The following is a 12,492-nucleotide window of genomic DNA, read 5'->3' as shown; positions in this document are numbered from 1 at the left end:
TGGAGGAGTTCAAGTATCTCGGGGTCTTGTTCACGAGTGAGGGAAGAATGGAGCGTGAGATCGACAGGCGGATCGGTGCGGCATCCACAGTGATGCGGACTCTGCATCGGTCTGTCGTGGTGGCTCAGCTCTCAATTTACCAGTCGATCTATGTTCCTACCCTCACCTATGGTCATGAGCTATGGGTAGTGACCGAAAGAACGAGATCGCGAATACAAGCGGCTGAAATGAGTTTTCTCTGCAGGGTGTCTGGGCTTTCCCTTAAAGATAGGGTGAGAAGCTCAGTCATCCGGAAGGGGCTCAGAGTAGAGCCGCTGCTCCTCCCTCCGCATCGAGAGGAATCAGATGAGGTGGCTCGGGCATCTGATCAGGATGCCTCCTGGACGTCTCCCTGGTGAGGTGTTCCGGGCACGTCCAACTGGGAGGAGGCCCCGGGGAAGACCCAGGACACGCTGGAGGGACTATGTCTCCCGGCTGGCCTGGGAACGCCTTGGGATTCCCCCGGAAGAGCTAGAAGAAGTGGCCGAGGAGAGGGAAGTCTGGGCATCTCTGCTCAAGCTGCTGCCCCCGCGACCCGACCTCAGATAAGCGGAAGAGGATGGATGGATGGATATTGAACATTGGAGACTTGTGGGTGGAAGTATATTAAACTTATTAGAATAATTACATTTTTTATACAAGCAATGAATATAAAAACAGTATAGACACAAACTGGTGTTATAATTTGGGTATCATTTAAAGAGGGTACAGTTCTTTAACATTCAAAAATATTACTAAAACAACTGAAGAAAGATCAATGATGTGATATTAATAATAACACTTGTGAAGAGTAACTAAAGCAACAATTGTTTTACTTCCATACTTCTTATGCAGTGCAAATGCAAAGAGTTTTTTTAGTTAATATAATTTATCCCCATTTCTTTTATTTCACAACAAACATCTAATACAGCAGACTGTCTTTCAAGGTAAATAAATACACCAATGGACTGCTTATTGACTTTCACTGCACCAAAGAGTCCGGGGGTGGATGTAGTGGTAGTGCACTGCTACTAGCAGCTGGGGGTCCACATTAGCCTCTAAAAGGCATAGAAAGGCTTAGAAAGGTCTTTCTGTCTTGCTTTGTTAATTGCCTTTTGCTCGCCATTATGAGAGCAATATAAAGTGTTACAGTATATTGTCCAAATGATGTTTTTTCCAACACTTTTTCTACAGAATGAGGGTTTGCAAGTAATTGACACAAGTCGGACACCTTTAGGAATTGTTTGCATCAACTTTCAAAGATTTATTAGCTTCCATTGCTGCAAAAAAGCAAGTTTTTAGCCTATCCTTTAAGTATAACTCTAAAAATTACATTAATTTTCAGATTTTGGTAATCTTTTATTTACCCTCTGGCAGGTTACCAACTTAACCTTTTTATCATTTATCATTTCAGGTTATTCACTGAACTGCTTAAATTTCAATAACAACTGGAAAAATTAGAAATCTTTTGATCTTTATCCAATATATACATCCTATGGTTGACTCCTTCAGTCCTCCAGAAAGGTTAGGTATTATTATTTACTCAGTTCACCCAATAATCATATTAATGTAATTTTAGTAGCAAGTATTTGCTTTCTCAAGTTTCTGAATTATTGCAAAAGAAAACAGATTTCTTAATGTGCAAAGAAAAATGGATTCATGTATTTATGGAAAGCAGATAAGGGGTACTCTAAAAGTTTACTCTGCCCCACTTTTCTCCCACTTGCAAAATACAAGCAGCAGCAAAGGTCGTTAGAAGAATTCTGAAATACAGTCATATTACACTTAAAAAATTGAATGTGCTTGTGTGTTTTCTGTTAGTTTTATTTTTCCTTTGTTGAATTCTTTGAAATTTTTGCTGAATTTTCAAATGCAACAATACTGAGATTGAACAATTATCTTACACATCAAGGCACAAGTGTTTCATATGCATTAAACTTTGGAAGGATCAGTTAGCACCTTATGATGGATACCACACTGATCTTGGCTATTACAATGACTGAAAGGCCCACTACAATTCAGTAGTCACTTAGGTACTGTATAATTAGTTACTGAATATTTATATTTCTAGTCATCTTCATTGTAATAATTCCCCAATATTTCTTTTGTTTCCTAAGCATATCATCAGCTTTTATCTATATAACCTTTAGCTGTAGGACATTGCATAACAGCAAATGGCAGAAATGGCACCGCTACTGCCTGATCTCAGAATTAGACACATATTTCTGAGTCAATCTTGGACACTTGTCTAGAAAATGTCCTCTCTAAATGCCTAGGGAGAAAACACTCTTTTACATTCTATAGCCATTTTGTGTCAGCATTTGTAACTATTGTGAGAAGAAGTGCTTTTTTATTAGAAGGAATGTCTTGAGTTTTTTTTAACTAAAATAAACCCTCTAGTGGAGTTTAGTTTTATCTTCCTGCTGTGTTTGTGTGTGTGAACGGCTTCTGAGGTGTCCACAATAAATATTAAGGTGAGGGTGGCCATGTCTAACTATGAGGAAAATCCTTAACTATTTTAAGATACTGTCTCTTGTCTACAAATTAAACATGGTTACTCTAGTCGTGTCTGTAGATAGCTCTAGCTAAACCTACCGGTCAGCATATTCACAGTTCACAGCTCACACTTTATTTCAGGTTAAATGTTCTAGACTAAAATAAGAGATAATTGGCCCAGCAGTCTGCTTCTCATAAATCGCTAGCTGTCTGTATGAATAAGGTCCTGCTTAATATTTGAATATGAGAGAAGGCACTTCATTCATTCATTTATTCTTACTCTGCAGTTCAAGCTTTAATAATATTTTTGAAAATTAAAAGGAGAAAATGACAGGCAGTGTCATCTTAAAGATTTTTGTCAAACGGGAAAATACTTTACAAAAATTGCATAAAAGCAGTTGTCTTATGATTGGCCTGTGGTTTATTTACTCAAAGATCAACAGGTCTGTCTCACCATTCACTGTCAAACCACTGTTTCCAGTTTAGAGTGGAGGAGCACTAAAGCTTATCTTGGCAACATCAAACACACGGTTGAAACCAAAACTGCAGACAGTACTCCAGATGAGGCCTCAGAAGTGTTATACAGCTTAATCATAACCTCCAAACACCAGGCTATATAATGCAACATTTTATGAGCCTTTTGAGCACCAGCTGAATGTAAACAGTGAAGAGCCCACCACAACTCTAAGGTCTTCTTCATAAGGTGTCCTTTCAAGTTTCCCACTCCCAGTGTGCATTCAGATGTAATGTTTTTACTTCTTACTTGCAATACCTTACATTTACTTACATTAAATTAATCTGCAACATTTTTTCCCAGGTCTGCAATCTGCAATAACTTGTCTCATTATGCATTAGCTGGAATTCTACCTGGTTTAGTACCATCTGTAAACTTTGCCAGTTTGCTAGTTATATTTTGGTAATGCTTCAGTTTTGGGACTGCAAAAATGTATCTACTGTATTACTCGTTCACTCCTATGTAACAAGACCTCAACAAAGGTTTCTTTTGGCCTTCATACCACCTATAAAACATCAGCAGATGGGTTATTCATGCCAATGTCAATATGGACCAAAATCCCTGAGGAATGTTACCAGCACCTTGTTGAATCTGTGCCATGAAGAACTTTGGCAGTTCTGACGGTAAAAAGGAATCCAATCTGGTACTAGCAAGGTGTACCCAATAAAGTGACCGGTGAGTGTATTATGATCACACTGTCTGCAGTAATTAAAAACATTGATTGAAATGTCTGCGTTTTTATTTCAAAATCAATTTTGTAATCAGCCTGTCAATCTGGTAATCTCCATAATTCAGAATCACGCTTTGTAAATGAATCAATTTTTTCCCCCACTTCTAATAAACTCCTTATTAGATTTGTATGAGTATGGATAGGTGTATTTTATACTGTATTATGAATATTTACTGATGTTGAAAAAATCCATTAAAAATAACACGTGTAGTTTATTATTGTTTATTTAGAATGGCTGTGCAGGTGCTATCTAGAAGAATAAGAAGACATAGTATTTTATATAACACTTTTCAAGTCACTCAAAACCACTTTACAATAATGTTATTCACAAAATTGGAGTGCTTCTACAGAAGCATTTTAGAGCTAACAAAAGCACTAAATCTTGCTTACCAGCTCTTCAGCTCATCACTTTGTTTTAATGTAACCATCTCATTAAATGATTCATTTCAGTTTTACCGATATAGTCTGATCATTTTGTATATTTCAAAGTACTCGGCCTTTCAGAAAAAAATATTATCATTTTCTATGCTGACCCAGTAGTCACTGAAACAAACAGAATTTACAAAAATCACACATTTTACATACCTCATTCTCTCATACTCTTGGGCTGTTGAGAATATTTTTGTTTCTCCAATAAGGATATCACAGAAGGGCCGGCAACCATTCCTCTGTTTATTGAAGCAAGGAACTGGTGACATGGTGAGTGATTTTAAAACAAGATTTTTGCGATGAGGCAATATGGGCTTTTCTGAAACCATGCTACATACATAGCCAATGTATCTGGAAAAGGAAACACAGCATGTAAACCATGTTAGAAACCTCACATTTTCTTGAATGAGTGCCGCATTAATAGGAATGTTTCTTGAACAAGCATCACTGAACCACATAAAAACTGTTTTCAAATGCAGCAATTTGCATACGTATGCAACCAGAGATTTTTCTTCTTTATTTGCATATAACAAAGACATATGCATTGCATTTGTCATTCCAACAGATTGTACATCTGTGATCTCTTTGCCAAAACTGTAAAAAGTTGGCAAGGTATGTCTGGTACGCTCCACTGTCAAACGTTGGCACTGTATCTGATCGTGTTCAGCTCTGATAGCGCAGCGTCCCCCATGTGGCCGTGATATCTCTGCTAATGAGCAGCTCCCCTCTAAAACACACGTAGCTCTGATCTCTCTCTCACAAACATCAAACGTTACTCTTTAACAATCTCTAGATGATGATGTCTGCTGAACAAATAGGCATTGCTAGCTAAGTGGAGGCAAGGTGCGTTCCAACACATGGTGAAAGGTAGAGCAACTTGAACGGAGGCTGGCATGTAACTGAGGAGGGCCCCGCCTGGCTCCCTACTCCTGAGGTCACACCTCCCCCTCCCTCTGCCTGCAGCCTGTCTCTCGGATTCGCACGAATAATTCGATGCCGCAACTGAACGATGATACTTAGCGTGATGAGAGAAGTCGCAAAATCAATGGAATGTTCAACCAAATTACAGAAAAAAAACCCAATCTAAATCCATTAAGTAGTTCTCTCCTGGAAAATGGACAGACAGACAGATGTTGTATTTTATACATTTAATTTTTTCCCCGTGCTTAAAACTCGTAAAAAAAGTGTTAACAGCAAGCGGTTCGTAAGGGTCTAGCACGAACTCTTACAATGTTAGTTTTCTCTGTTGTTCAAGGTTTTTACATTTAGTTTACTATTACATTCTATGGTATAATTAACTATTTTTGTGATTAAAAAATATACATATTTACATACAGTTCGTACAGTCTGGAACGGATTAATTGTATTTACATACAATGTTATGGGGAAATTATATTCGGATCGCGACCAAATCAGGTCGCGTCCAGGGTTTTGGAATGAATTACGGTCGTGACCAGAGGTACCACTGTATTTGGAAACAATCGACCTTAATAAAAGGATAAGTGTCTGTCTGTGTGTCTCTCCGGGTGCTATGTCTTTGTGATTCCAAAAGATGGCGCTTCACAAGCAGTTTCAGTAATAAAATGAATTGCATTTGTCATTCCAACAGATGGCACATCACAAACATCAACATTGCTTTTACAGATCTCATACCAAATGGCTGATAACAGAGACATATGCATTGCATGGTGCACTGAAAACGTTAACGCTGAGGTCTACATTGATTACTTAGATTATAATCTGTTTTATACAGGTAGCCCACCTAGTAAAGTATATACCTACACAGAGGAGGGTGAATTAAAAAGAAAATGGTAAAAGAAAGTTAACTTTCAAAGCTATAGCAAAAAATACACATTTCTGAATTTCTTTTACATGTAAATATAATACAGGCACATTTTTATGAATACAGATAAAATTAAATAATTAGATCAGCTGGAAGTAAAGTTGACCAATTGATTTGTGAAAATGGAAACCTGCAGCCACAGGGGTACCCCAGAACTGACCTTGGGAACCCCTGTATAGGATAAGAGAAATCTCCTTGCTAATGAAATTGTTAGTTCTCAGGAGACAACACTTGAAAATGTGCTCATCAAAAAAGTCAGTACCTTGTATGGGACGACCACAAAGCAGCTCCGGGTCGCTTAGAATTGAGTAGCTGTATGGCAGGAATTGGGTTGTTGAACAGATGACAGAAGCAGAACATTGCACAGACCAAAACACCTGAAGGAGCCCGGCCATCCTTAGACAACGGTATGCAAAATAATAAGAAACATTGAAAAATATGATATACAGCATCAAGTAACACTGCAGTTTCTACATGGCTCACACGATTAAATTAAGGACTTAAGACAGGTGGTTCCATTAGGTTTTACTGTGTAGCAATATAATTGATCATATTTAATCTGGCACAGCTGACTTGTTACTATTTTAAGATGGTCATTTAATAAAAGTACATCTAAATATACTTCTTTTGACTTTTTTATTCAGAATATGCTTTTATTCAAAGCAAGTTACAGATACGTAGGAAAATAAACATATAAACACAACAAAAAAACGCTCAAAACTGTCATGTTAAAAATAACAAAATCTAGGAACTCTCCTTACCATGCAGTGAATGACACACACATTCTTGGGGTTCTGTTGCAGCCAGTTGTGCATATTTTTACAAACGGCAAAAAGATTGTGCAAACTTGGGGCTTGTCTGGAGGGCCAACTGCACTCAGAAACCTATAAATAAACAAAAAAAAATAGTTTTCTGTGTAAACGATAGAAATTTTTATTTTTAAGACATTAAAACTGCATTTTTCAGCTAAGATAGAAAATGTGTTCTGTAACTTTGTTCCATTATAATACAAAGGTTTCAACAGCCATTCCTTTTCCCCAATTCACTATGGTAGTGGCATCACCACAATCAGAGCTGGTCAGTCTGTTACGCGACAAAGGTGGCCTCCTAGGGTGGCATCATCTGAGGGGTGCCATTTATGAAAGTTAAGGGGTGTGTGCTTCAGACACTGAGGGGGAACCCAGAAAGGTAGTTTAAGTATTTCAACCATGATAAAAATGTGTATAAAGGGGCATCATTCATTGTTCTGAAGGCACATGCACTCCGAACACCAAGTGGGGATCCACAGGTTGTCAATGTCTAATAATACCAACTACACAAACTATAATGGTACAGAGTGGGCGGCATATCCCACTGGGCGCTACTTATGAAAGTAAAAGTATACGCATACTCCATACACTAAGGGGGGCATGCTCCCTTGTTAAAGTCCGAGGTATATACACAAAGGGTGCCACTTGAGCTATCGAAGGGGTGTGTGCTCCAGACCCCTCCATAGGTCGTCAAAGTCAAATAATACTAACTACCTGCATGGACGATGCTTAATGCTCTAAATACACTGCAACGAGCACTAACCACATATTCTACTAGCTTATAAATTCATCCGTACATATTTTCACTTTATTCTTTAGTATGTCTTGCCCTATATCCATCTTACCAATTTTAAGTGTATATATATATATCCATCCATCCATTTTCCAACCCGCTGAATCCAAACACAGGGTCACGGGGGTCTGCCAGAGCCAATCCCAGCCAACATAGGGCACAAGGCAGGAAACAATCCTGGGCAGGGTGCCAACCCACCGCAGTGTGTATATATATATATATATATATATATATATATATATATATATATATATATATATATATATATATATATATATAGTACAGTCAAATGAAAAAGTTTGGGAGCCCCTCTCAGCCTGTATAATAATTGACTCTCCTTTCAACAATAAAGATGACAGTTGTATGTCTTTCATTTCCTAGGAACATCTGAGTACTGCGGTGTTTTCTGAACAAAGATTTTTAGTGACGCAGTATTTAGTTGTATGAAATTAAATAAAATGTGAAAAACTGGCTGTGCACAAATGTGGGTCCCCTTGTCATTTTGCTGATTTGAATGCCTGTCACTGCTCAGTGCTGATTACTTACAACACCAAATTGGTTGGATGAGCTCGCTAAGCCTTGAACTTCATAGACAGGTGTGTCCAATCATGAGATATAAAGGTATTTAAGGTGGTCAATTACAGGTAGTGCTTCCATTTGACTCTCCTCTGAAGAGTGACAGCATGGGATCCTCAAAGCAACTCTCAAAAGATCTGAAAACAAAGATTGTTGAGTCTCATGGTTTAGGGGAAGGCTACAAAAAGCCATCTCAGAGGTTTAAACTGTCAGTTTCAATTATAAGGAATGGAATCAGGAAATGGAAGGCCACAGGCACAGTTGCTGTTAAACTCAGCAGGTCTGGCAGGCCAAGAAAAATACAGGAGTGGCATATGAGCAGGATTGTGAGAATGGTGACAGACAACCCACAGATCACCTCCACAGACCTGCAAGAACATCTTGCTGCAGATGGTGTATCTGAACATCGTTCTACAATTCAGAGCAATTTGCACAAAGACCATCAGTATGGCAGGGTGATGAGAAAGAAGCCCTTTCTGCATTCACGCCACAGACAGAGTCGCTTGTTGTAGGCCAATGCTCATTTAGACAAGCCAGATTCATTTTGGAACAAAGTGCTTTGGACTGATGAGACAAAAACTGAGTTATTTTGTCAGAACAAAAAGCGCTTTGCAAGGCGGAAGAAGAACACCGCATTCCAAGAAAAACACCTTTTACCTCCTGTTAAATTTGGTGGAGGTTCCATCATGCTGTGGGGCTGTATGGCTAGCTCAGGGACTGGGGCCCTTGTCAAAGTCGAGGGTCGCATGAATTCAACCCAATATCAACAAATTCTTCAGGATAATGTTCAAGCTGATATCAATCACAAAGTTGAAGTTACGCAGGGGTTGGATATTCCAACAAGACAATGACCCAAAACACAGTTCGAATCTACAAATGCATTCATGCAGAGGGAGAAGTACAATGTTTTGGAATGGCTGTCACAGTCCCCTTTTCTTCATCTTGTAAAGCACTTTGAGCTACATTATTTGTATGAAAATGTGCTATAAAAATAAATGTTGTTGTTGTTGTTTAATTTTCATTTTTGCAACCATTTTTTTATCTACTCATCTGCTAAACTTGCTTAATCTAACTTGGTGCTACAGAGCATGAGCCTAATCTTACAGCTTTGGGACAAAGTAACCAACCTAGGAAGGGGAGCCAGTCCAATGTAGGACACATTGACACACACACTTACACTCACACATTACTGGTCAACTTACTGCTACCAGTACACCTTTCATACACATCTTTGATGTTTGGGAAAACTGGAGCACCTAACCCCAGTCTCACTGTTCTTCCACCTTACTGCCATCATTCTGATTAGCTAAAAGACCTTACAATTTTAATTTTTGATTGAAGTCAGAATGTACAATTTCTACTATTTTGAGGGAAAAAAAAACTACTTACCCGATTGTGAAACTTGGCACTACGGTACAGCTTCTGTGAGAGATTGAAGACTGTGTAATGGTCCATATGTCTGGAGTCCAGGAAAGATCTAACATCTTCTATATGATTTCTATAACCAATTTCTACTCCTTCAGCTGGATACGACATCACTGTATGTAAAAACAAGATAGCTGTTAACTGACAACTCAATTCAATCATCTCCTCTGTGAGACCATTAAATCACACCAAATGTATGGCTCATCTCACCGACTTATATAACATCATTAGAACATTTATGACAAGAATAAACCATTCAGCACAACAAGTCCATTCTGTTCACCTGAACTCTCCAAAGTAATATCAAGTCAAGGTTTAAAGATTTCTGAAGTCCCACTGTCTATGACACTACTTATTCTATGTGGATGAAGATAAACTCTCTAATGATTTATGCAAAATCTGTCTTTAACAAGTTTCCAACTGTGCCCCCTTGAATCATCTTGTGAATTATCTTCAAGACTCTTCATCTTCTATATCAAAATATCCAGTATTCCTGTCTAACTGCTCATACTATACTAGCAAAATACTCGCGCTTCGCAGCGGCGAAGTACTGCTTTAAAATTTTTATTAAGAAGAAAAGTAAACCTTTTTTAAACTGAGGGAAAATATACCAATAATTATTTGTTAAGGATCTCTTTGTACACCACGTTGTCAGTTCGGCCCTCCGGTTGTAATATGACCAAGCTGTGTGCTGAGCTTACTCTTGATCATGCAACATATAGTTGGCTTTGTGAAAAGCAATCTTGCCTCAAATCAATGCCAACCTTTTGTAGGGTCTGTCCCTGAGACTTATTAATTGTCATTGCGAAGCAGAGCCTTACTGGAAATTGGAGGCATTTGAATTGAAATGGGTTTCATCGATAACTTCGCATCCAGATTTTGAGAGTTTAAACATTCATAAACATCAAAGTGTCCACTACTCAAATTGTCACCTGTGAATCTAAGATGCTTAAGAGGCATTGGCAGTTGTCCAAAGGTGTAAAATATTTGGCCATTTCAGTACACTTGAAAGGGACAACTGAACAATTCAGCGGCAGCCATCAACTCACATGCAGAACCATAGGTGAAGGGCTTAAGCATTTCACTCTTCTAGTGCTCCTGTGTAGTATAATTATCTCCTGTACTGTCATCAGTCCACACCTTGAATCTGTCCCAGTCATTCAATACATAAGACACAATGTTCCTCCGGATATCAAGAGTGAGCCTGATATGGCCGTGCAATATGTAACACAGAGAATGGAAAAGGCAGTCGCCATCTCCGGGCATGGAAACCACTCGGTAAGTGACAGTTCTTTGATATATGGTGATCACCTCGATAGACATTTTAATGGGGGTACGGTTGGAACAATAAAGGAAATGGGTACCTGAACAATGTAAACGAAGTCTAAAATACCTACACAATAACTATAATTGTAATAAACGAACAATAAAACAGCGGAGAAGCCGTGGATTAAATAAAAAGGCTGCAGTTATCAGCAGGGAGACGTGAATACCGTGGCGAAGCAAGGAAGGGAATGAAGAGACCGGAGTGACAGACGGCCTTATATAGGCAGGCAGCCAACTACGTGGGAGGCGTGGGGATGGGGGACCCAACGCCGCCTCACACAGCGACCGAGCTGCAGGCTATGGACATATATATGTACGTAAGTAGGATTCAGTTAGCGTTGGGAACCCGCGTACCAAATTTCTTGAAGATGGGCCCATAAGTAACAAAGACCATTGGAAAGTTCAATATGGCGGCATACCACCGAAATAAGTATGTACATCGGTTTCGGTTAGCGCAGGGAAGCCGCCTACCAAATTTCGTGAAGATGGGGCCATAAATAAGAAAGTTTAACATGGCGGACGTTGTCGACCGTTATGACCATTATGCGTAGAATTTCGAAATGAAACCTGCTTAACTTTTCTAAGTAAGCTGTAAGGTATGAGCCTGCCAAATTTCAGTCTTCTACCTACACGGGAAGTTGGAGAATTAGTGATGAGTGAGTCAGTGAGGGCTTTGACTTTTATTAGTATAGATAATCCTGTTTTTTAGACACTTACAAACTTCTGATAGTAGCCTTCTAAAACACAAATTCACAAGTCTCAGCAAGTACTCATTTAGCTTTGTTGCACATCAAAATACCATTCATCCTTCAACTACTAGCTAACAAATAATTCCCTGAAATTTCCACTCTATTCCATACTATATTTTAGTTCCTTGTCCCTTTTGTTACAAACCCTTCTTCACAATTTCATATTGGAAGTATATATTAATTCTGTCACTCACTTTTATAACATTTGCTATTAAAGATTAGTATTATACAGATCACCTTGTGCATTTCAAATTGTACTTTAAAAGAATACTCCACCCAAAGATGGCACTTTTTCATGTTACTCACCACATGTAGTTTATGGTGATGATCAAGAAAAAAATTTGCATCTCATATTTTCAAGCAAAATGGAGATAATAAAAGTTTCTGATAGAATAGGTCTGTATGGTGACCAGTGCTGCATAATATGCATGTCAAGTCATCTACTCATGTGCCTATATGTGGGGAGGTGGAGGGCTTTAGTGGTGTAAGACCCTGATCTCTGGCACCCACCATAATCTTACAGTCCCAGATATTCACGAACAATCACATCAAGCCCCTGAACTTCTTGCTCACTGTGTACCATTCGTATTCCCGTTATACAATGAATCAGTGCTTTTCTAACTTCTTACCTATTTTATTATTTACCTACTTCTTTACCTAACTAAAAATACTAAAAACAAAATCAACATCAAAACACTTTTTGCAAAGAGCAAAAGCAATTATTTAGCTTTACAATGTAAGCGAACCCTGCAGTTGTGGGTTCGAATTCTGCTACTGACACTGT

General features: G+C 38.6%; 1 protein-coding gene across 7 annotated transcripts in view; it reads right to left on the bottom strand.

Moving 5' to 3' along the window:
- dnajc6 (DnaJ (Hsp40) homolog, subfamily C, member 6) overlaps window positions 1-12,492 on the bottom strand; it is a 152,696-nt gene that overhangs the window by 59,042 nt on the left and 81,162 nt on the right. For all 7 annotated transcript variants that reach the window (XM_028810962.2, XM_051932705.1, XM_028810957.2 and 4 more), the window contains 4 exons: window positions 9,598-9,746; window positions 6,792-6,914; window positions 6,293-6,426; window positions 4,344-4,538 (listed from right to left, as the gene is read on the bottom strand). In XM_028810962.2, coding sequence (XP_028666795.2) covers window positions 4,344-4,538; window positions 6,293-6,426; window positions 6,792-6,914; window positions 9,598-9,746 — 601 coding nt within the window. The remainder of the gene's footprint in view (window positions 1-4,343; window positions 4,539-6,292; window positions 6,427-6,791; window positions 6,915-9,597; window positions 9,747-12,492) is intronic.

The sequence above is a fragment of the Erpetoichthys calabaricus genome, chromosome 10, assembly GCF_900747795.2.
Source record: "Erpetoichthys calabaricus chromosome 10, fErpCal1.3, whole genome shotgun sequence".
Classification (NCBI taxonomy): domain Eukaryota; kingdom Metazoa; phylum Chordata; class Cladistia; order Polypteriformes; family Polypteridae; genus Erpetoichthys; species Erpetoichthys calabaricus.
Note: the sequence above shows the minus strand (reverse complement) of the source record. Positions and strands in the feature narration are given on the sequence as shown.